At 37.3% G+C, this 25,570-nt stretch overlaps 1 protein-coding gene across 9 annotated transcripts in view; it reads left to right on the forward strand.

Annotated features, from left to right (window-relative positions):
• Positions 1-25,570, forward strand: part of SPAG17 (sperm associated antigen 17) — a 248,047-nt gene that overhangs the window by 91,988 nt on the left and 130,489 nt on the right. For 7 of the 9 annotated variants that reach the window (XR_008512558.1, XR_008512547.1, XM_054528865.1 and 4 more), the window contains 10 exons: positions 237-398; positions 1,551-1,623; positions 1,835-1,947; positions 6,578-6,715; positions 6,802-6,915; positions 7,548-7,698; positions 11,874-12,101; positions 12,197-12,415; positions 18,874-18,935; positions 19,505-19,618. Coding sequence is in view for 7 of the 9 variants with exons in the window: in XM_054528865.1 (XP_054384840.1) it covers positions 237-398; positions 1,551-1,623; positions 1,835-1,947; positions 6,578-6,715; positions 6,802-6,915; positions 7,548-7,698; positions 11,874-12,101; positions 12,197-12,415; positions 18,874-18,935; positions 19,505-19,618 (1,374 nt within the window). In the remaining 2 variants the exon portion in view is untranslated. The remainder of the gene's footprint in view (positions 1-236; positions 399-1,550; positions 1,624-1,834; positions 1,948-6,577; positions 6,716-6,801; positions 6,916-7,547; positions 7,699-11,873; positions 12,102-12,196; positions 12,416-18,873; positions 18,936-19,504; positions 19,619-25,570) is intronic. The other 2 variants (XM_054528869.1, XM_054528881.1) reach the window with 1 other exon arrangement.

Raw genomic sequence — 25,570 nt, forward strand, 5'->3', positions numbered from 1 at the left:
CAGCCATACAGCCCTCCAAAGGAAACACTCCGCGTTGCGGTAAACAAAGAAGAAGAAGAAAGATTCAGGAATATAAATGGGGTCACCATGGCTGGGATTCAGTGGTTTGGGGATTTAGGGGTTTGCTTTCCTGTATAAAGTTGATGGGCGTAACTGTTAAGAGATATATATACCATATATCTGATTCCAACAGTATAAAACTACTAACCAATTGCCATTAAATCTCTCACTTGTAGCTGAAATTGGGCACTGATATTTTTGAAAATATTGCCTGTTTGATGTATGACATCCTGGATTGGAAAAGGCAGCACCAGCACTATTTGGAAAGCATGCAGCTTATTAATGTTCCACAAGTTGTTAATGAGAAACCTGTATTAGAAGCCATGCCAACTTTGGAGGTAGGCATGGGCTCAATGTCTTTAGTGGGATGAACGATTCACTTAACAACTTTATTTTCATATTTATAAGGCATATGAAGAAAAAGTTACATAAATACTTACATTAAGGTCATACTGCCTACTGGCATAAAAGATAGCTACATGATGGGGGCTTTGTGAAGCTCCTCAACTACCAGACATTTACAAAGGCAAGGATGGAACCCTCTTTTCAGCACTCGGTACAATGAATAACATCTGTGACAGGAAGGATATTGACAAAGTAATTGCAATATTTATTTAGCACCTGGCTATGTGCTAGAGATGTGCAAGATGCTGGCAATACAATAATGAAAACTCATTCCCTGTCCTTCTCATTGAGGTTAACTTCTAAAGAGGATGGCAGTCAAGTCAACAATGATTTCAACATAGCATGATGAATGCTGAGAGCAGTCATCTCAGCATGCAGTAGAAGAAATAAACCTGGTCACCTGATCTAAAGAGGAGTAGAGCAAAGACAGGGAAGTCAGGAAAACTGAATCAGGATTAGCAATGTGGGGAAAGATGAGTATGAAGTGCCTAATGGAAAGCATGATGGGGAAAGGGACAGAATGATATTCTCAAGACAGGGGCAAAGATGAACAAAGATATGGAGGTCAAAGAAAAGCAGTATTATGGCACAAGCCAGGAGCACAGGGTAGTTCAGTGATCCCAGGCTGCATGTGCAAAGTGAAGAACAACAACAGAAACTAAACCTGGAGTGGCAGGAGCCAGGTCATGAATCTCCTTTGGTGCTAAGTTGAGAGTCTGGTTTATATCATGTAGGCAATGGAGAACTGCTGAAGGATTGGGAGAGGGAGAATGGGATGACTCTCAGTCACCCAGGGGAAAAAAGAAAAACCTGTTTGATGCTCAGTGCCCCATCACCCCATCACTTTCTCCACAATTGCTCAGTGGGTTCTGGTAGGAAAAACTGAATAATGTCTATACCATTACCTTCTTTCCTTCATCAAGCAAAACTCTTTTCCTTTGGTTCTAATATTAGCAGATGATTTTGTGGTGTGGACATAATTATACAACCTCAGAATCCTGTTGGATCTCATCATACCAGCATTTGATGAGGGCATCTCTCAGCTGGATATCTCAGTTGTTTCTTTTTAATTATTCTTTTTCTAGGCTCCACAACCTGCTGTACCAGCTCCTGGAAAGAAGAAAGCACAGTATGAAGAACCGCAAGCTCCACTACCAGGCATGTATGAAATCGGCTGCTGGAGGATCAACACTAGGAGCTGGCGCTTTAAGAGATAATGACTGCCCTCCATATTACTTTCAGCCTCCCTTCACCTACAGCTCCTGCATTTATTAGTGCATAGTCATAGTTTGAAATTATGCATGAAATTTTGATGGAAATAATGGAGAACACATCTTAATTGGGCAATGGTATTTTCTATATTTTACAGTGACTTCAGTCATCACAACTGAAGTAGACATGAGATATTACAATGATTTGCTGAATCCGATTCGAGAGGAATTCATTTCTGTGCCCCTGATACTGCATTGTATGCTGGAACAGGTGGGGATACTCTGAGGCTTTTTCCCAGGTTGTATACTTGAGTAAGTCGTTTCATCTTTCCTGGCTTCTGTTTTTTTTACACTATTTTAAAATTATACTCATAATACCTAAGTGCATTCTCCTTTATAAAGATTAGAATAGTTCAGATGAAACTAAAGTCTGCTTAAATCTTCAGCTTCAATTCTCTTTTCTTTTGCTATGCTCTGGAGCCATTTATGTAACGTTCCCTGAAGTTTTGGTAGAACGTATCCTCAGTACTCTGTGTCTGGTGTCATTTTAATGGAAGAGGAAAAGGAAGAGAACATGGACAAGTGGGTGGGGTGGTTAATAGTCTTTATCTTTAAAATTTCTTTCATGCTTGTAGATTTAACTAGATTTTTGTATTTCTGAGGCCAATTTTTGTCATCAGCTTTTTTCTTAATGAATATGTCTTAATAAGTATTTTACTGGAGTTTTAAATCTGATACAATGTGCTTTACACTATTCACTTAAATGTGTTTTAAAATTTCCTCTGTATCTGGTCATGTACCTTTCCTCATGACTGATGTTATTTATTTGTGCCTTCCTTTTCTTGATCATGATTGTTAAGGGCATAGCTATTGTATTGGTCTTTTCAAAGAACCAGGATTTGGTTTCGTTGATCAACACCTTTTTACTTTTTATTAATCTCTTCATTAATTTCTTCATCTATTTATTTATATATTTGTTATTTATTTAATTATTTTTAAGACAGGGTTTCTCTCTGTCCCCTAGGCTGGAGTGCAGTAGCACAATCATAGTTCACAATCTCAAACTCATGGGCTCAGTGTTCCTCCCACTTCAGCCTCCTGAGTATCTAGAACTACAGGCATGCACCACCATGCCCAGCGAATTTAAAATAATTTTTTTTTGTAGAGACAAGGCCTTGCTATGTTGCCCAGTATGGTCTTTAACTCCACTCGTGGCCCCAAGCCAACCTCCCACCTAAGCCTCCCAAAGCACTGGGATTGTAATCATGAACCACCATGTCTGGCTCATTCTGTCATTTCCATCTTTCTACTTTCTTTGGATTTATTTTGTATTTCATTTTAATTGAAAGCTTACTTCATTTATTTTTAGTCTTTTTGCTTTATTTAAGGCTATACATTTCTTTTCAAGTGTTTGTTTGCATCCTGATGCTTTCAGTGTATTCAATTCTAAATCTTTTATTTATTTACATGTTTAAGCCATGAATTATTTTGATTTCCATTATTTACTGATGATTTCTAATTTTTTTTTACATTATAATCAGTAGGCATTTTCTGCAAGTTAACAAATTAAAATTTCCTGAGGCTTCCTGTGTGACCTGATGTAACATGGTCATTGTGAATGTTCTATGTGTATCTGAAAGAGTTTGTTATTCATACTAGTAGCACATATGTAGCACTTACAGGCACCAGGCACTGTTCTAAATGCTTTCAATATGTTAACTCATGTAATCTTCAGAACAATCCTATGAAGCAGGAACTGTTTTTATCCCCCATTGTATTAGTCCATTTTCACACTGCTGTAAAGATACTACCCCAGACTGGGTAATTTATAAACGAAGGAGGTTTAATTGACTCACAGTTCCGCATGGCTGGAGAGACCTCAGGAAACTTACAGTCATAGTAGAAGGGAAAGCAGGCACCTTCTTCACAAGACAGCAGGAAAAAACTACCACTTTTAAAACCATCAGGTCTCATGAGAATTCCACCATTATCATAAGAACAGCATGGGGGAACCACCCCCATGCTCCAATCACCTCCCTCCCTTGACACGTGGGGATTACAATTTGAGGTGAGATTTAGGTGGAGATACAGAGCCAAACCATATCACCCGTCTTACAGATAAGGAAACTGAGGCACAAAACGTTTTTCAAGTTTGTTCAAGTAGTAAGTAGCAGAAATGACTTAAAACCTAGTGAATCTGCACAGAAAAGTATTTGGATGCGATTTCTGCATTGTCGTCTTCCTTTTAATGTTGCTGTTAAGAAGTCTGATGTCAATCTGATACTTTTTTCTTTGCAGATAATCTTTACTTTTCTTTCTAGCAGCTGTTGGGGTTTTCTCTTTATAATTGATAACACAAGACTATGTCTAGGTATGATTGTATCATATTTGTCATTATGGTGTAAGGGAATTATCATCTGATTTCCAGCCACATTCTGTGTGAAATAAAAATTCCTTACACTGTCCCATAAAGGCCCTAAAAATAGGGTTCTGAGATGTACATGTCATCTCACCTCCTGCCTGCCACCTCACACACACACACACACACACACACACACACACGCACACACACACATGTCATCTACGTAGGCCTTCTGGTTTTTCCTCAAATATGTTGCTTAATTCTATCTTAACCTTTTACTCTACCTTCTCTACCTAGAAAGCTTTCTCTCTTTCTGGAGGGTCTCCAGTAGAAATGTCAATCCTTAGAAAGGCCTTCTCTGACCACCTAATCTAAAGAACCCTCTCCCCACACAACACACAGCACTCTCTACCACATCACCTTGTTTTATTTTCTTATTAACAGCTTTTCTTTTTGCAATATATTGATCAGCTATTTTTTTCTTCCCTTCCCCGTCCTTCTACTAGAATATAAACTCCATGCAAGCAGTAACAATGTAGTCTTGTTCGTTGCTGTATGCTCAGCACACAGTAACCACACCTAACCCATAGTAGACACTAAATACATTTTTGTTAAATTCAGAAGATTCTAAGAAAGTCTTCTATCTTCAAATATCATTTTTCCTATCGATTTACCTTAATTATTATTGAATGGATGTTGGAGTTTCAGGGTTTTCCTCTTTGTCTTTTAAGTTTTCTTTCAATTTTATCCCTTTGGGAATTCCAGCTTAACTTCCTACTAATGCTTTTTTCAGGGAGTCCAGTCTGCTATTGAAGTTTTGTTTTGGCAGTAATGTTTTTAATTAGTAAATTCTTTAATTTTTTTTTTACAATTGCCTATTCTTGTTTTTAGTTCATGGATGTGACACATTTTTTCTGTTAATACATAAAAGATTTATTTTAAAGTCCTTTTCAGACTCTATCATCTCTGTTACCTCCCATATACATTTTTCTGGTTTTTGATTATCTTAGTTTTCTAACCAATTAAATAACCACACTAATATCTGCCTTTAATTGCTCCATGAAGTTTTTAGAAGATCAATAGTTTTATTATATCAATAAATGCATAAAAGTACAAAAGCCCTATAGAGCTTGCAGTATCATTATTTTATTTATCTTATCCTTTCTTGTTTTATTCCACTAAACTTAAAGCAACAAACATTTATTAACCATCTACTATGTTCCAGGTACCAAAGAAGACAGTTAATGAGTTCAGTGCCTAACAAATAGAAGTCAACCAGTAGATCCATGTTGAATGAACGAAGGCTTAATAATAATAAGGGGATGAAAAAACTGAAATATAGGAGTGATGGGATGACACTTTATAGGATGGGATGTTAGAATTGAACATTTCACAGAAGAAACAGATTTGAGTGATCTTTTATGATTGAAGTGGGTCAAAGAAATGATCAGAGGATAGAAAGTGGAAACAGTGAGTGACTCTTCTGACAGTAGGGTGTTTCTACAAGGTAAAGAATAGGATACAATTTTGTTATTCTAGAGCAGTGGTTCTCAACAGGAGGTGATTTTGTTCCCAGAGGACATTTGGCTATGTCTGGAGATATTTTTGGTTGTCACAACTGGAAGGGTGCTACTTGCATAAAATGGGTAGACACCAAGGACATTGCTAAACATCCTATAGTGCACAGGACAGCCCCCCACAACAAGTAATTATCTAGGCCAAAATGTCATTAATGCCAAGGCTGAAGAAACTTGTAGAGGGATAGGAAATCATAGAGGATGATTATAGGATATAGGGTAAAGGGAAAAGCTGTAAATTAGGTGCCTAACTTGATTATGTTTCAACCTCTTTTACTTGTTTACCATGTAAAATTGAACAAGGCACTTAATCTTTCTAGACCTCACTTTCCCCACATAAAGGAGACACTATTACATTTACTGATCTCATAATCTAATAACTTTTCTATTTTTGAAGAAAGAATGAGGATTGGGCCTGAACCGCAGTTTCTTCCACTCGATATCCTTGAGCTTTGGCCAGTCACCTTAGTTTTCTCCTCTATACAATGGAAAATAATATCTGTCCCCACAAGATTGCTGTGAGGCTTAAATGATCACATGTGAAGATGTGTTACATAGTACCTGGCTTGTGATAGACACTTAATAAATATTTAATGAATCCAAAGTTATATGAGCACTCTTTCCACTGCTTTAAGATAGAGTAAATATTAAGAAAAACATGTTATTATTCTATTTGACTAGAATCTTCATGAAATATTTTTATCAAAAACTTATTGTTACCATTTTCATGTTATCTATTTTAATAGAAATATTAAATTTATATCTACCTTAATGCATGGATTGCAAACACTTCCTGTTATTTGGTGATCACTGATAGTTTCCTGCCATTTTGTGTCATCAGTGGTACTTGGGTCCTAGAAATGAACTGGCTCTTACTAAGTGGTGGGAATGCAGCAATGAGCAGTGAGTATCACTAAAGAGCGGACCCTTACACCAATTCCTCTCATTGTTGATTTCAACAGGTTGTTGCAACTGAAGAAGATCTCGTCCCACCCAGTCTGCGGGAGCCATCCCCCAGAGCAGACGGGCTAGACCACAGAATCGCAGCTCACATTGTGTCCCTTCTGCCCTCTCTCTGTCTCTCAGAGAGGGAGAAAAAGGTCAGATAGCCTGAGATAGCAGAGTCTTCATGCTTTGGAAAAGTATAGATCCTCTCTTTAAATCAATATTGTTTCAATTTGCATAGAATCTTCATGACATATTTTTATCTGAAGAAGAAAGTGAAAGCAAAGCAGTGCCCAAAGGCCCCCTCCTACTGAACTATCATGATGCACACGCCCACAAGAAGTACGCACTACAGGTAATGATAATCCGGTTAGCCCAAGGAAAACCGATGTGGGAAAGTGTGTTTATAACTATTCAGTTGAAAGAAGCTAATTAGATAACTTCGTCAACACTAATTAAAATGTAATGTACAAAATAGATACTTGCATACAAAGTAGCACCTGGAAAATGGACCTGGATACAGGGAAAAATGATGTCAGCCAAGGAAATTTGCCTGATTATTGAGGTCTAATTAACAATTCAATTAATTGTTACCACCACTAAATTTTCATTAAATTTCATTAAATTCATTAATAAAGGTTTCATTAAAACCTTATAATTATATGCTTCAAATATCTGCTGCTATGAAAAACTAGTAGAAGCCAGAAAAGGATCTCAAAAGAGAGAGATGAATATATATGAGACTTTGGCAGTTTGTCACTGTGAATGAAGAATCAGTCATTTTTGTGCACCGGGAACTCCTGGCAACATAGGAACTAGCTGTTTGACCTTCAGCAAAATCCCAAAAGTTTGTCTTTCCCAATTACCATTGATTTCCCCTGTTCCCAAATAATGAGAGTGAAGGTATCATGTTTAGCCTTCTCCATATGCATAAGGCACTTAACAGCTTACTTTAATGTCTTCTGTCATGTTGCTCTTTTTCATCAGGACCAAAAGAATTTTGATCCCGTTCAAATTGAGCAGGAGATGCAGTCCAAGTTGCCACTGTGGGAATTCCTTCAATTCCCTCTACCCCCACCATGGAACAACACTAAACGTCTAGCTACAATTCATGAGCTTATGCACTTTTGTACGAGTGGTGAGTCCATTGCTTTGTCTTAGCTTAAACTCAATTTAATTAATGGTCATATATGCCTCTTAAAATTACACCCTTATTTACAAAAAGTATTTTCATTATTGAAAGACCTTTCAGAGGCTAAAGTGGGTATTTTGATTGACTACAACTTTCTTGTTTGAATAATGTCATTTTCCTCGTTTTCCCCCATCTCTGTCCCAAATACTCCCATTGTCATCATTGGAGATGATGTAGTAATCCCATCCTACTTACAGAGAAGTAAAGGGCTGTGTGTGTGTGTGTGTGTGTGTGTGTGTGTGCATACGCATGCACGCATGCACACATATAATTTCCAGGACAATGCTGTCCTTCCGTCTTCTGCCTGACCACTGCACTCTTTTATCATCATTGCAAATCATGTAAAAATTACAGTAACATTGCAGAGACATTATCTGGAAAGAGGGAAGAGCAACCTGGACCATGCAACTTTGCTCCAATTCAGAGATACCTGTCTTTGAATTTTCATCTTATATCCTCTTGTTGCAGCCACCCACAATCAATAAAACACAGGTTCCAGAAGAATTTTTCTTCTGTCTCTTTCCATTCTGTCCCTTCACAGTTCTTTCTTTTTTTAATTAGAGAAGAAAAAAAGAAGAGGATCCAGATAATCTGAATTTGGCAGGAATGTTCACCAGGGTAAAACTAATGTGAGCATTACCGTGGACCATCTCTGCACATGAGGACAGGAAGGAACTAAGAGTGCGACTTGGGAGGCAGATGTAGATATCTTGTAACCTGTGCTACTGGAAGCTCATATTTAATCCTATCTTGAGAGAAAATTCTGAGCACACTATTTATAACCAGAAATTAAATTTGTATCTAGAAAGATGAATCATAGAACCATAAAATTTCCTAACTGAAAGAAACCTTGGAATTAATCTAGTCAAAATCTATTTTCAGATGAGAAAGCTGAGATCCTAGCAGGGTTAAATTATTTGTTTTAGGATTATAACAATGGTGGAAAAAAAAAGAAAACATTCTGGTCTCTGGATACCCAGTAGAACACAATTTCCTTACATTACTGAGCAGGAGTCAGGAAGAAAGCCACCGCAGAGGTCTGATGGTGCAATCTGCAATTTTAAGCACCTGCTCTGCACCTAGGGATACACAGATGAATAGAGAGCCCACTGTCAGCATGTTGCTGAGCAGGAGTTGACTCAAGCTAACAGCTTCTCACAGCAGAAAGAGCCATTTTATGCTCTTTGAAGACAGTGGGAAGAGGGGTCATTAAGATACAATATCTAGAATCACATCTCATCTGAGTTCACTGGGATTTTGTGATATAGGCAGTCATTTCCCAAAGTAAATTCTCATTCCCACTTAAGGGAATATGTAGATACTACCTATAAGAAAGGACATTAACTTCCACAGACATCTTTACTTGACAAGGAAGCATTTGACCTAGAAAAGAAAAGAGCATGTGCATATTCTTCCTTACCATTTCCTTTGTAAGCCTAATCAAACTAAAAAATATTTTTATCTTGATTTCTTTTTTCACTTTTAAGTAGGCTTAGTAATAGAAAAAGCCAGGAACTTCTGAGTCCTACCATTGACTCATGGACATACGGGGTATAGCCTGGAGGGCCTGGTATGTCATTTCTGTTGTGTACATAACTACCCCCTTCCTGAGTAGGGGGTGAACTTCTGTCCTTTTTCTGTGTCCTGCCACCCTCCACTTCTCCTTCTGGCTTAAGATGTGATTCCATTCACCCTTCAGCTCAGCTCTCTACACAGCACAGGATTTTTGTTCCTGCTGCCACCATTGAAACCTCACACATATGCTGCTTACCTGCCCCATCCTGGACCCTTAGTGCTCCTCCCCTCCTCCTCTTTTCCCTTTTGCCACATCATACTTAACAAGTCCAAAACCAAGCTCTTGATTCCTCATCCCTAAATTTGTCCCTTCACCATCTCCCTTATTTCAATGAATGACAACTACTTTCTATCGAAAACCTTGGAGTCATCCCTGCTGTCTCTGTTTTTGTTTTTGTTTTTTTGAGACAGAGTCTCACTCTGTCACCAGGCTGGAGTGCAGTGGTGTGATCTCAGCTCACTACAACCTCCACCTCCTGGGTTCAAGCGATTCTTCCGCCTCAGCTTCCTAAGTAGCTGGGATTACAGGCGCACGCCATCATGCCCAGCTAATTTTTGTGTTTTTAGTAGAGATGGGCTTTCACCATGTTGGTCAGGCTGGTCTCAAACTCCTGACCTCGTGATCCACCCACCTCGGCTTCCCAAAGTGCTGGGATTACAGGAGTGACCCACTGCGCCCCGCTGCTGTCTCTGTTTTCTCACACTCTGCAATCAATCCCACCATACTCCTCACTACCATCCCAGCCCAGTCCCCCACCACCCCTCACTTGAACTATTCCAATAGCTTTCCAGCTGGTCTACAGGCTTTCAATTTTTTACCAACAGTCTTTTCTCCACACAACCACCTGAATGGCCCCTCTAAAATGTTGGTTGGATCATTTGCCTTTGTAACTGAAAACTCTGCAGCAGTCACCCAGAATAAATCCTAAACTGGGCCAGGTGCCTGGCTCATGACTGTAATTCCAGCACTCTGGGAGGCCGAGGTGGGTGGATCACTTGAGCTCAGGAGTTTGAGACCAGCCTGGCCGACATGGCAAAACCCATCTCTACAAAAAATACAAAATTAGCCGAGTGTGGTGGCACATGCCTGCAGACCCAGCTACTTGGGAAGCTGAGGTGGGAGAATCACCTGCACTCCAGCCTGGGTGAACCTGTCTCAAAAAACAAAACAAAACAAAAAACAACAATAAGAACCTAAACTGTCTGCCACCTACTTTTTGAGCCATCACTTATCAAGCTGTCATGTTCCATTCTCCTCCATCTACACTGGCCTCACTGTGATTCCTTGAACATGTCAATCACACCCCTGCCTCAGGATCATTGCACTTGCTGTTTTCCCTTCCTCAGTCACTTTCCCCCAGATATCCATACAACTTGCTCCCCTACTTGCTTCACATTTTTGCTTAATTGTTCAGAGAACTTTTCCATGACTGCTTTATATAAACTAGAAGACCCTCCCTGACTATTATCACTTTTTGTCCCCTCAGCTGGCTTTATTCTTTTTGTCATCTCTTTTATCTCTTACATTTATCTGTTTCCAACGACTAGAATGGATATTCCATGAGAGCAGGGAGCTCACTATTTTGTTCACCATTGTGTTCTCAGCTTTCATTATAGTTAGTGACGCCTAATAGGGGCTCAAAAAATATTTGAGGAATGAACAAATGAGCAAACTCTCCTTCATTCTGTAACTCTTTTACCTCTTCCTTGTCTCTCTTCTGAATCCCCCTGTTTTTTCCCAGAAGACCTGCTGCTTTTCTCATCTTTGCTGGAGAGAAAATGGAGGTTACTTCTGAATTATTGATCTGCATCATTTTATTTTTTTCTGATTGAATTCCATGTTTATTTGTTAATTCTACTTCTCCTTCCTCTACCTTGGAACTTCTAAAGTGTAAGAACCAAATCTTGATTCTTTCAAATCCCAGGCACCTATGACAAAGCCTAATACATAGAAAATAATAACCAATGAAAGAGTGAGCAAGTGAATAAATGCTGTAAAAAGGTAAATACACAATTATAAAGCCTGCTGAAAGCTGATAAACTTTGAAGTGCAATTATGGAAAAATACTGCAGCAGTTTATATGCACAGGAGGAAGCCTTTCCTCAGCCCAAATCAATAGAAAAACTCAGTCAGTATAACAGCCTATATTAGGCATAAGTAAATAATTTCTCTGTTTTAAATTACAACAGGAGAAAAGGGTGCTTTCATTCAAAAATAATAAGTTGTGTAAGCATATTCAACCAATATGGTACCCTGGAAAGTCCATGCAAATGAATCTGGACACCTAATATTGATTGAGCTATGAAGCAGTTTGGGAGCATTATAATTTGCTAAATTGTATCTTTACTGTGTTGTTGGCTTATCCTCAGGTACCTTTGATATTTGCGGCAGACTGGGGAACCAATGTTTAAAATCAGCTCAACCGCCATTGTGGCGTGACTCTCTTGTCTTTCTGGTAGACAGACTCCCTGGTTGTCCCTCTGTCAACCCTGTACCATGTGCTAATAAGAACATTTCCAGCAGCACTGGTTCTGCTTTCTTACAGATGTCTTGAGCTGGAATGAAGTAGAACGAGCCTTCAAGGTGTTTACTTTTGAGAGCCTGAAGCTCTCTGAGGTTGATGAAAAAGGGAAACTAAAGCCTTCTGGGATGATGTGTGAGTCAGATGCTGAAATGTTCAACATGCCATGGGACAACCCTGCCAGATTTGCTAAACAGATAAGGCAGCAATATGTCATGAAAATGAACACTCAAGAGGCCAAGCAGAAAGCAGGTACACTGCATGGAGGGAACGGAAAGCATTCTTGTATTTTATGATTGTCAATTTTTCTCATATTGTATCTCATGGATGTTCCTTACACTGAATAGATATTAAAATCAAAGACAGAACATTATTTGTGGATCAGAATTTGTCAATGTCTGTGCAAGATAATGAGAGCAACCGAGAACCTTCAGATCCTAGTCAGTGTGATGCTAACAATATGAAGCATTTTGACTTGAATAATCCCAAACTGTCGGTCCCTGATAATAGACAGCTGTTAGAGCAGGAGAGCATCATGAAGACTCAGCCCCAACATGAGTTTCTGGGTAAGTTAAAGTGTGTGTGTGTGTGTGTGTGTGTGTGTAAGACACTATTATAGTACACATAAATCAAAAAATGTTTAAGATGCATTATTTGAATTTAAGTTATTTGGTTAATTAAACTTTCTTACTGAGTATTGTTGTTCCATAAGTTCTCTTTATTTCAACCCTTGTTTTTAAAAATATCTTAATTCCTCTTAGTCCACACTTACCTTAGTAAATTTAGCACAGTGAACATCATTAAAACTTTCATCATTAGTGTTACACAGTTATTGTGATTGTGTGCTAAAATTATAAACATTCATCTACGAAACAGAATGAAATGTCCAGTACAGAGCTTGGTACAAAATCAATGCTCAGTGAACATCATTTCCCCTCCTCTCCCACTTATGGCTCAGGCCATTACTCTCATTGTAGACTAGCATTAAAAACAGTGCTATATTAGTGCTATATTAGAAGGTGCAAAAGAAGGATATTGGGCTAAATTTATATGGAGCTACCTTACACATCACTGTCAGATTAATGTGTAAAATATAGCTATTTTGTTTCTCTACTTACAGCTTTCAAAGGCTTCCTACTATCTGCAAAATAGAATGCAATTCCTTGGCCTACTTCTCCAGTAGTATCAAATTACTTTTCCCAAAACCTTTTTCCATCTTTTTGCTGTTGCTCACACACTCTGTACTCTAGCCCAACAGAATTAGGCCTATTTACTCCGCACAGCCTGCTCTTTTCAATCTCTGTGGTACCTTTCCCTCACAATATATCCTCCACCCTGAGTTCTCTTTTTGACTATGATTGGGATTCAGTGGCACCTCCATGAAGTCTTATTGGATGTGTCCATATGGAAATGCCTCTCTTAGCATTCCAGGGTCATAATTAAGCTACACTTCTGGTGAAGTGCTGTGGCTCACTCCTATAAACCCAGCACTTTGGGAGGCCAAGGCTGGAGGATTGCTTGAGGCCAGGAGTTCAAGACCAGCCTGGGCAACATAGCAAGACCTCACCTCTATAAAGAAAAATAAAAAAATTAATCTATACTCTCTTTATGGCATTAGTTATTTCAATTTTATAATTATGTATACACCTATATTAAGGCCTCCATTATACCATAGTGTCTTAGTGATTATATGTTTATTTTAACATATTAAACAACACCTAAATTTAACACCTAGGTCAAACCTTAAACAACACCAAATTTAGCATATTAAACAACACCAAATTTAGCACCTAGGTCAAGGAAAAAATTACAATAGAAATTGGGAAATATTTCAAACCAAATGATAATGAAAAAACTGAGTATCAAAACTATAGAATGCAGCTGATGCAAGAGGTACTCCAAAAGAAGTTTATAATTTTAAATTAAATATTTTTCTAAAAGAAGCTAGAGATTAATTAACTAAACTTCAACCTCAAGTTAGATAAAGACAAACAAAATAAATCAAAATAAAGTCGAAGAAGGAAAACAACAAAAATGTTGAATCAAGGAAATAGAAAACATAGATGAAAATTACGTCAATGAAATAGAAAACATAGAAACATAGGAAGAACAAAAATGCAAAAACTTGGTTCTTTGAATAGACTAACAATATTGATAAATCTTTTATATAAGGTTAATCATAAAAACCCATGAATAACTCTATTGGGAATAAAACTATATCAGGAATAAAAATCATATAAGGAATAAAGAAACAGAGACTTCCCTCAGATTCTACAGAAATTTAAAAGATTGCAAGATAATATAAACAACTTTCACTAAATATGAAAATAAAATGGGCTGTTACTGGAAAAGAATAACTTACCGATAATGACCCAAGAAGAAATAGAAGGCCTGAGTAGTCTTATATCCAATTAATTATATCAGTAATCAAAAATCTTCCCAAATAGGGCACACTTAGCCTGAATGATCTCATTGGTAACTGATACCAAACGCTAAAAAAGAAATAATTCTAATCTTAACAAAAATTATTTCAGAAAACAGAAAAGTAGCATATCCTCCTCTATTCATTTTATGAAGCTAGCATAAACTTTATAAGAATACTGACAAGGATAGTGGTACAACTGAAAGTTAAACTAATTCATTAAATTAAATTAAACTCATTCACGAACATAGATGCAAAAATTCTAAATAAAACATAGGAAAACTGATTAACATATACTAAATGATAATAACATATCACAAACAGGTTGCATTTATAACAGGGATAGAAGGAAAATATATACATTGTAAAATCAATATAACATCAATTAACACATTAGTGAGAAAAGTCATATAATCATCTCAATAGAGCAGAAACAGCATCTATAATTCTTTAGCAATTTATGAAACAAATCTTATTAAACTAGCAAGAGAAGAATCATTACTGAATCATATAAATGTTATTTTTCATATTACTACAACAAACCTTATATATCAAGGCGAAAAGTTGAAATAATTCCCTTTGAGATCAGGAGAATGTCCACTATAAACATTTGTATTCAGTGTTGCATCAGAGGTGTATGCCAAAAGGCAAGACTTTTTCTCTTTTAGATAAAAGCATAAGGTTTGAAAAGGAAGAAATAAAACTGTCATTATTTGTAAATACTGTGTATGTAGAAAACTCAAAACAATACACAAAAAAATTAGAATTAATATGAAAGTTTAATAAGGAGGCTGTGCTTGTTAAATGATACACATAAGATGTCTGGAGTGCTGAGACTTTACTGTTATAATTATTCATTGTATTAAACATTTGTGTTTCATGCACTTTTCTTTGTGTGTTATATTTCATAATTTTGAAAACATTTAAAAAATAAGTGGTTATGGGCCAAAATTGGATAAAAAAAGATAAAATAAATTTTAAGAAAGTGATAACATGAGAGAATAAGTGTTAAGTTAGTATTGACTAATGGTCATCTTACCATTTTCATTAATCTAGAGGTGGGTCGAAAAGGAAGTAATCAGTGGAATAGGATTGGTAGAGGAGGCAATTGGGGTGAATGGAAGAGGGAAGAAAATAACATTTATTTAATATTGCTCTGCTATATCTCAAGTACATTAACTAATACTTACATAAACATCAGCCTATGACAAAGACACTATTATCCTAATTTTACAGATAAGGAAACTAAGACTTAGGTTAAATAGTTTGTTCAACTACATACAAGTAAGAAGTCAGGATTTGAACAGAGGGCTAACTTCAAACCAGTCCTTCCTCCACTGTCTTGCAGCTTCCTGAGTTCCAGAAATTTCTGGTGATGCAGCTAATGATTTAGCCATGTTCCTAGTCTCATTCATGCTGATTTTTATGCTGATTTTGTTGCCTTTGAGTTTTCCTTCCTTCTAACTAGGGTAGATTCCCTATTTCTTTGTCCTAAGTACCCTTACCTATTAGCCTACCTCTCAAAAAATGTAAGCCAATAAGTTAACCTGAGTTCTCATGGCAATAGTGTATCCTATGGGACTACAAATGAATGACAGGGAAGTCACTCTGGGTTAATATAGAGTCAGAATAAGCCAGGAGAGGTGTAAGGCCCAAGATGTTTTCTTTGTTTTGTTTCATTTTTTTTCTTTAAAGCAGCTGGATAGTTTTCCTTAGGCAACTTTTGCCACCTGGTGGTCAAACTACATAAATTGGTGTGCTGGATTCTGGAAGAAAGTAGATTATTATATGAATAGTAACTTCCTAAATTCTCAGGGTTGAAAATGCTATAGTGGACAGTGTATCCTAGAGGCCACGCAATCTGGAGGGTGGATCTCAGGGCCATAAGTGTTTCTCCGTGGTGCATTTTGACCTACTTCCAGGAACCATTCCATTTGAAAGGGGGAGGGCATCTGGGCTTGGTGTCACATTGTAGCTGTTGTGAGTATGGGACTTTGTTGTTGTTGATGTTGTTGATTTTACATTTCTTTCCCTAACTCTGAATCATACTTACTTCAAAACCGCCAACTTTAATTCTCTTTAAACAAGGCAAAAATCATTCATGTATTTCCTGCACAACCATTTTAGCATCAAATACATATAAAAGCCTTTTCCTGGACATAAAGGGCTGAATATTTGTGCTTTTCTTAACCAAATACTGGATTTCCATCTGAGACTATTTTTGAACTTGACAGGGCCTAGTGGATATTTATGAAAAACCTGAGAGTTGATAACCGCGAGTCTGTAGGTTTAGATGTGCCCTTTATGCTTGTTGGGTGTTTTTTTAATAAAGTAACTGCTTTGCAGAGGGATCTTGTTATCTCTAAAGTAAAACAGATTAGGAAAGCTGTTTTTCAAAGGGATGAGAAAGCATCCATTTCCAGATGTGTCAAAAACTACTGAATCACACTGTCAAAGGATTATGTGGTTGAAAGCAAAAATCAGAAAAAGAAAAAAATGATTTTTACGCTACTATTAAATAAATAATTCAGATTACTTTTAGAATGTTCTTTCCTTTGACAAAATAACTGATGCATAATTTTCAGAACATATTTTCTAAACTGGAGACTTTTTCTGCTGGATCCTTAAACATAGGAGGGAATATCAAATCTCCCGGAAATCTGGCAGACCACAGAATAGAATAATTTTTATCCACAGATTTCATATCAATTGCTTCAAGGACACATGGGACATCATGGTCTAGTTAGAGTTATAGTTGGCCTGAGTTTTCTCTTCAGTGGATGTATTTATATAAATGCTGAACTGAATTGGTTGTATGGTTTTCCCCTAAATCAAAATGGAATGTTCATGCTGTCACCTTCACCAGCCCAAGGCAAGATGGAACTAGTAGCAAAAATGTAAGTAGCTGTGCTCCTGAAAGAAAGAAAAACACTTGCCTGTCCTTCATAGGCACAATCAGCTTCTCCCTCTAGAAGCCCAAATATGGTACTCTTTGCCACAGAATAAAAAGTTGTCTTATGCTTGCCACAGAATAAGGCTTTGTTGTAGGTTTTTTCCCACATTTCTAATTTCTCTATATGGCTCTAGGTTCATTTCCACGTTTAATATATGATGTAGATTCCTCTCATTCAATCAAAAGGAAATATTTACTGAGTTCCTGCCAGGTGCTGGGTGCTCAGAGTACAGTTAAAAATAATAATAATAATAATAATAAGATGAAGTTTCTATTCTCCAGGAATTTACATATGAGGTGGAGAGACAGACCATAAACAAGTAAGTAGCATTAGGCATAGATACATGCTATGATAAAAAAAAAAAACAAAGCAGAGGATGAGGCAGAAGACTCTTGAGAAGGTGATACTTGAGCAATATGAATGAAGTCAGGGTCTGAAAAAGGTGAACAGCCAAGGGCAAAGCATGCCAGAGAGAAAGCAAGTGCAACACCCTCAAGACACAGCAAGCAGGCCAGTGTATCTGGAGTAGAATGAGCAAGGGAGAGTCAAAGAGTTGTGCTTAAAGAGTTAGGCCAGAGCCATTTCCTTTACAACTTTGTCAGACATAATCTTCATTTATTCTAAGAGTGATAAGAAGTCAGGGCTGTTCAGTTGTTCAACAGCATCAAAGTATATTCCCACAAAATCCACCTCCCACACACACATACTCTATTTCTGTGATCAAATTTGCAAAATGCTATATACATTATCCATTTCTCAATTAGAGATTCACAATAACAAGAGCAAATTACAAATTCTAAGACATTCATAGTGAGATGTTCGTTGATCTATGTTAAATTTATTTATCATGGAACTCTTCTGGTGATGCAGAAATCAACAATATGAATGTGTTCCTTCCCTGTTCATTCACATGGCTGTTTGCTTCATAGCCAAGGATGATATCACCATCCCAATCATCATATAAGTATACTCTGTCGTCACTAGGAAAGCTAGTGTGCATGACTCGTATTGGTCCATGGAGTCCAGGTACCGCTTCATTTATTTAACTTTTGTTAAGCTTCATTTGTAAATTAGCAGAAGCTCATTAAATCATTTTTAAATTAATAAATGATTAATGAATGGAAGGGAAGCTCTGCAGAATGGTGAGAGCGTATCATTTTCCAATAGGAAGTGCATTTATCTGCCAGTGCCTCTTTGCATGCATGGCCTGCCCCCACTCTAGTCTGTCATCCACAAGATAAGATCCACGGAAATTTAAAAAGGCTTTGTGATAGTCACCAGCACAAGAAGACAAATCATGTGTACTAAGACGTTGATTTAATCAGTAAATATTTACAACTTTTAAAGGTAAAGGTATATTGTTAGAAGTGAATCATACAATCTGAAAGCAGAATATCTGGTATGATTTAAGATATATCACACAAGAAGCTAGGTTCTTTTCAAAGAGCTTAGTATAATTTTTCTAGGTAGGCACAGATTTAGAATTATGGACACAAACACCTTTCTGGAGGCACAAAACATGCCTTTCAGGCATTGCCTTTTCAGCACAGAAACATAGATCATATGCACAACAAAAAAGCACAGCATTAACCAGCAGGGCAAGAACAAAGCCAGAACACAACTGGATGTTGGTGTCTTTGATTTGCAGAGCAGACCACAAACAATGAGATCAAAGATGATGCAGTCACAAAGGCTGATTCTCATGAAAAGGTAAGGAATTAGTTTTCTAAAAATGTAGATGACAAGATGATCTGAGAAAAACCATGACTTGGAGTAAGAAACACTGAAAAAGAAAAAAGAAGATACTTAGAAGGAGAATACTGAGGCTAGAAAAGAGGAACTATTTGGACATCCCCAGAGCAGCTCCAACTGGAGAGAAAGGAGTTAATTTTGCTAGGCGGCTTGTGCATAACTTCCCAGCTCCTTGCTCCTCTCTAGACAGTGTGGCTTGGCAACCTCACAAACACCTGCTCACCATACAGCCATGTAGAGCTAACGTTGTCTTGAAGAGTTCAGAAAACCTGCCTGTAATTGCTAACAGGACTCAGAAGAGTATAACCTAACAATAAAAATATTTAGATTATGTTGCCCATAAAAAAAAAAGTCAAAGACATACTCTTTTTGGCAGCAGCTCTCCTAAAATGTTGCCATATGGATTTATACATATGCAGATTTCCCCAATTAGATGGAGTACATACTGGTTAGTTGACGGAGCCCAAGAGGGCTCCATTTGGACTTAAACAAATTAAAGCTGAAATTGTGTTCCTATGATATTTTAGAAACCCAAGAAGATGATGGTGGAAGCAGATTTAGAGGACATAAAGAAAACACAGCAGCGCAATCTAATGGACTGGAGTTTTACTGAACATTTTAAACCGAAAGTACTGCTTCAGGTATTTATGGACTGCGATTCTCTAGGAGACGGTCAGATAGGTCTGGAGAGCCTGTTGTGATTTAGAACAGTTCACCTCCAGGTCATTCTCTCAGATCTAGTTCAGATCAATATTCTCCTTTACTTCAGCTATAAAATAAATTTACTCCCAGCTTGAGTTATGCATTCCCAGCAACTCTCTAAAATAGTTTAAAATATACTTTATGAAAGAATGCTTTTATAAAATATTTTAAGAAAAAAATATACAAGACTGCTGCATATATATATATTTTTGCTGCTGCATATATTTTCTAAAAAAAAAGTAAGGTTTTATTGGGAAAAACCCTATTTTTTTCCATATTGTTTATCCATTCTACTCAATTTCACCACATTTCACAGTATTTTCTGTTTTAATTAACAGTTCAATGGAATCTGTGGTAGCTAACATTCATCGAGCACTTACCATGTGCCAGGCACTGATTAATATGTATTATTAGCTCATTTAATCCTCACAATAACCCTATGAAGTAGAAACTATGTAAGCAGTAAGAAACTGAGGCACCTTGACCAGTAGTGACTTTTGTCCAAGGTAACATGGCAGCTAAGTGAGAAGCAAGATATAAACCCAGGAAATCTGGCCCTGGAACTTGTACTCTTAATCACTCTGCAAAATAACAAGTAATCTCAAACCTAAATCCTTTTGTTGTGTTTAGCTTTTACACAAAAACCTGTCCTCTTTTGGTTTTGTCTTTTTAATTTGATTTTTATTTTTATCAAAGTTTTACAACATGTTTTTTAAGCCAGAAAGTTCTACAAAGTCTTATTATGAAAAATAGCAGCCTCCTTCCCCCATTCCCACCCCACTCCACCAAGCTTCAGTTCTCAGAGGCAAAAATCTTCAGCGCATTTACCCCTTTTTTTGTTACTTTACTCGATGATCTCTAAATAGCAAGTATATTTTGTTTAGTCTTAGTTTTGTGACATCATTACCAATTGATTCCCTCTTGAGAACACAGCTTTGCCCACCCCCATCCAACACACATGTGCATGTACACAGGTTCACCCACCCCCACATTCACATTAGCACTTCTCCATTCTCTGATACTGTTACAATATCATAATTTTTGGTTAGATCAGTATTCAAAACTCACTTTATTTCAGTTATGTAAGTGCTATTCACAGCCGAACTGTGTAGTATTCTATAATTATATTTCCTTTATCGGTACCATTTTTATTTTCTCTGCAGTTAATAATTGCCTCTTTTTCTGTTTGTTTAGTTTACTATGTATGTATTATTAACTTACCCCCAAATTCTCTACTACTGAGTAAGTCTCTCAATACATTCAAACATAACAGATATTCTATTAGTTTTATTGTATTAGTGATATCTCTCCCATATTCCCTAAACTTGCTGCACAGCTGTGGACCTGTGGGCCTCCCTTTACCATCATCCAGGCCACACCCATTCCCTTCCTTTCCAGTTAGATGCCTGTTTCCTTCATCCCATGTGTTCCCTCTCCGGTCACTCTCTTTTTTGCAGAGGATCATCTCTTCCAGTAGCTTCCTTAATTAAGATAGACGGGAGGTAAATTTTTGAGGCATTCAATATTTGAAAACAGCTTAATTCTATCTTTATATTGACTGACAGTTAGGCTTTATAGTAAATGCTAAATTAAAAAGCATTTTTTCTCAATACTTTAAAGACATTCTTTGACAGTGTTCTAACTTCCCAGATTGTCCTTAGAAAAATAAATAAATACAATTCTGATTCCTAATCAGTTGTTTGAGTACGTTGTGATCCTCTCTCTGGAAGATTTTAAGATCTTCTCTTTGTTCCAGTGCTCTTGATTTCCTGTTGATATGATCTTCTCTTTGTTCCAGTGCTCTTGATTTCCTGTGGTTCTGTTTCTATGTATTGTTCTAGCAAGCCAGTGCAATCCAGAAATTCCTGTATTTATATTTTGGGAAATTTTCTATAATCATTTCTTTGATAATCTCTCCTCTCCATTTTCTCTGTCCTTTTTTTTCTGGAAGTCTTATTACTCTGGTGTTGGACCTCCTAGACTGAACCTGCAATTTCCCTTTCTTTTTTCTTTTAGTTTCCATCAATTTATCTTTTGGCTTTGCTCAATTTCCATTCGGTTCTTATATTGAGCCTTTTATTCCTGTTATTATCATTCTGATTTCCTAAAGTTATATTTATAATTCCAAATTGCCTTTGTAAAGGATCATTTCACTTTTTTTTTTTTTTTTTTTTTTTGAGATGATGTCTCACTCTGTCGCCCAGCCTGGAGTGGCATGATCTTGGCTCACTGCAACCTCCACCTTCCAGGTTCAAGTGATTCTCTTGCCTCAACCTCCCAAGTAGCTGGGATTACAGGCACTTGCCACCACACCTGGCTGATGTTTGTATTTATAGTAGAGATGGGGTTTCACTATGTTGGCCGGGCTGGTCTTGAACTCCTGACCTCAGGTGATCCACCCGCCTTGGCCTCCCAAAGTGCTGGCATTACAGGTGTGAGCAACTGCATTTCTGATATAATACCTTCTCTTATCTCTATGAGGATATTAAAGTCCTCTGAAGTTGTCTTCTCCCTGAATTATCTCTTTTTCCTCCAAGTTTCTTTTTTTGTTTTTTGTCTTTTTTGTTTGGTCTTCATTTTTCATGTTGGAGGGTAATATATAATATTGTCCTCTTTGCTCATATTAATAATGAAACAATAAAAATATGATAGGAAGTGCTATATGAGGTGGGGTGGGGGGTTGTCAATAACTGAGTTCATTGTTGGGTGATTTGACTGGGAGATTTCCATAGGAGACTCACCATTGTTGGTATGTTAGGTCTGTTTTCTTGGGCCATTTAAATTCTCCATGAAAAAAAAAAGTCTAATTTTCTGTCTGAAAGACATAGGCCTTCCTGTCAGTGTTTTGAGAGCTAGGTAATAGGGGAAGGGTATTAAGCTTCTGACATTTATTATCTAGATCTGCATTATCCAATGTGGTAGCCACTAGTCACATGTAACATCTGAATACTTGAAATGAATCTAGTCCAAATTGAGATGTGCAATAACTGTGCTATACACTATATAAGTGTTATCACACACTCAATTTCCAAGACTTTAAAAAGGTGGCATTGATTACTTTTGCATTGTTTATATGTTGAAATGATAAGAATTTTTATCTATCAGGTTAAATAAAATATATCATTAACATTTATTTTACTTGTTTCTTTTTACTTTTTAAAATATGGCTACTATAAAATTTAGAATTGCACATGTGGCTCACATTTGTGGCTCACTTTATATTTCTATTGAGCAGTGCTGATTTAGGCTTTTACACAATTCCCTTTTTTTCTGGAATGTACTTCTCTGTCAGTGTGCCTTGGGTCCACTGTTCTTAGAACCCATTCGTCTGCCTTCTGTAGCTACCCTCTTCCCCTCTGCTGGAGTGGGAGACAGGCAATAGCCCAGTTGCTCAGAATTTTAATGGGATCCAGGGGCCTAACTTCTTCTTAAGAAGATTTTAAACTAATCTTCCTATTTTCAATGCCACTTTCACCCCACTTGCAGAGGTGACTAGTATTTCCATATCCTGAGACTTTCTATATTTCTGCACACAAATGGGGTTGCCTCTGGTCTCTCCTAAAATTAATCTTAGGACTTGGCTTTCTGAATTCTGCTAAGTCATTTAGCATTTATCCTTCTGCTTTCCAACTTCTAAAATTCTGGTGCCTTCGTCTCCTCTCCTTCAACAAGTTGAAGTTGGCTTTCAACTTTATGATATTAAAAAAACCCCAAAATTTTACTGTTCTTTTAATGAGGCGTTAGAGAGTGCGAATGTTCAATCTTCTGTCTGTAACTGAAAGTTTATTTCAGACTTTATTCTATTTCAGTTTTTCTCTGTCCTTACCGCACCATGAAGCTGCACTTTTCAAGGTAACAATCTTTGTCTTGCCAAATCTAATGGACACTTATCTTTCTTCATCTTCCCTGACATTTTAACAGCATTGCAGAGCTTATCCCTTCCCCCATGAAACACTCTGCACTCTTGGTTTCCTCAGTGTTGTATTTGGAATTTTGTTGACTTCTCCTTTACCCAGCATCTAATATGGAAGTGCCTCAAGGCTCTGGAGCCTCCAGGAAGCCCTAGAGCATCTTCTTGCCTCTGTAAACACCCTTCTTTGATGATCTCATCTGTTATATACTATCTAATGCTGACAGATGCCCATATCTTTTAAATTATCTCTCTCTAGAGATTCACATTATTATACCTTACTCAAAATTCTACCTGAATTTCTGATCAAATTTAGTATCCATCTCAAATTTAGTATCCTATATGACACTCATATTTTTACCACCTAAGCATTTCTTCCCTTGTCCATCTCAGAAAAGGTCACCATAATTCAAGTGCTCAAGCAAAAAGCCAGAATCATCCTTTGTTCCAACATTTCCTTTATCCCTGATACCTAATCCATCATCAGTGTTTAAGGGGTACACCTCCAAATATATCTTTAAGCTCTTCTGCACCACAGTTACCACCACTTTTTTTTTTTTTTTTTTTGAGACGGAGTCTCGCTCTGTCGCTCGGGCTGGAGTGCAGTGGCATGCTCTCGGCCCACTGCAACCTCCGCCTCCCAGGTTCAAGCGATTATCCTGCCTCAGCCTCCTGAGTAGCTGGGACTATAAGCGCGTGCCACCACGTCCGGCTAATTTTTGTGTTTTTAGTAGAGACAGGGTTTCACCATGTTGGTGAATCTCAATGCGCACAAGTAGGAGATGGTCTCAATCTCCTGACCTCATGATCCACCCGCCTTGGCCTCTCAAAGTGCTGGGATTACAGGCGTGAGCCACCACACCCGGCCTACTTTTATATGACTACCACCCTCTAATTCCACCACAATATCCTCCTGATTACTTGCTTCCACTCTTGCCCTGCTCTAATCCATTCTCTATATATCAGATATTCCATTAATTTCATCTTTTTGGACACACCTGTTTGAACTCCAAAATAATCTATAAAGCCACAGGTCTGTAGTCCCAACTATTGAGGAGGCTGAGACAGGAGGATTTCTTGAGGCTAGGCTTTAGGGGCCAGCCTGGGCAACATAGCAAGGTCCCATCTTTAATTAACAACAAAAAAATCTTTATCATATTTTAGAGGAAAATCTTATCTATTTTGTTTATTTTTGTTTTCCTAGTACCTGCACAGTGCCTGCCACACAATAGGTACTCATTTTTAATGAAAAACTTAACTAAATAACTAATGTAACCAATAATATTAATACAGAATAAAAGACAAGCACCAATTAGTAAAAAAGGGGAAAATAAGATATGAAAACTTTACATATTGATTGAGAGCAGCTATAGTTCTGACAAACTTAGTGCTGTATTTTTAGCACCCCCAAAGCAAACATGAAAACCCAAAGATTTCAAAGCTCTTATTATCTAAAAGAAAGAAGGATATATATTCATCATAAACGCAATGGTTTTCTGGGTTTATAGTGTGAGCAGAATTTGCTTTTCAAAAAAACATCAGTAAGTACTAGATGATACCCTACATAGCAATATTTTAAAATGCAAAGATATTCACCACATGTATGTTTCTTATGTTGGCTCTGAGGAAACAGATGTAAAAGTGCCACTCCATAAAGACACTCATTCAGGGGACTAAATTGGGGAAGCAAATGTACTGTTTTGATTATGCTACCAATGTAGAATTGAAAGCAAAATTAAAGCAGCCCTTTTCTAACATATCATTCCATGCATTCAGATCATGCAAACAATAGAAAACCAAAAGCTGCCTCAGCAAATTGATATTAAAAACAAAAACAAAAGCCCACAGCTGTCTAATTTATTTTTCCTATTGACAATTTCCTTATTGTTGATTGGCAAAGGAAACAGGATAAGCAGCTGCCCACTGTGCCTCTCTACTGGTGGCTACCGCTGCAGTGCATGCTGAAGATGGTATGTTTTAG

The sequence above is a fragment of the Pongo abelii genome, chromosome 1, assembly GCF_028885655.2.
Source record: "Pongo abelii isolate AG06213 chromosome 1, NHGRI_mPonAbe1-v2.0_pri, whole genome shotgun sequence".
NCBI classification, from domain to species: domain Eukaryota; kingdom Metazoa; phylum Chordata; class Mammalia; order Primates; family Hominidae; genus Pongo; species Pongo abelii.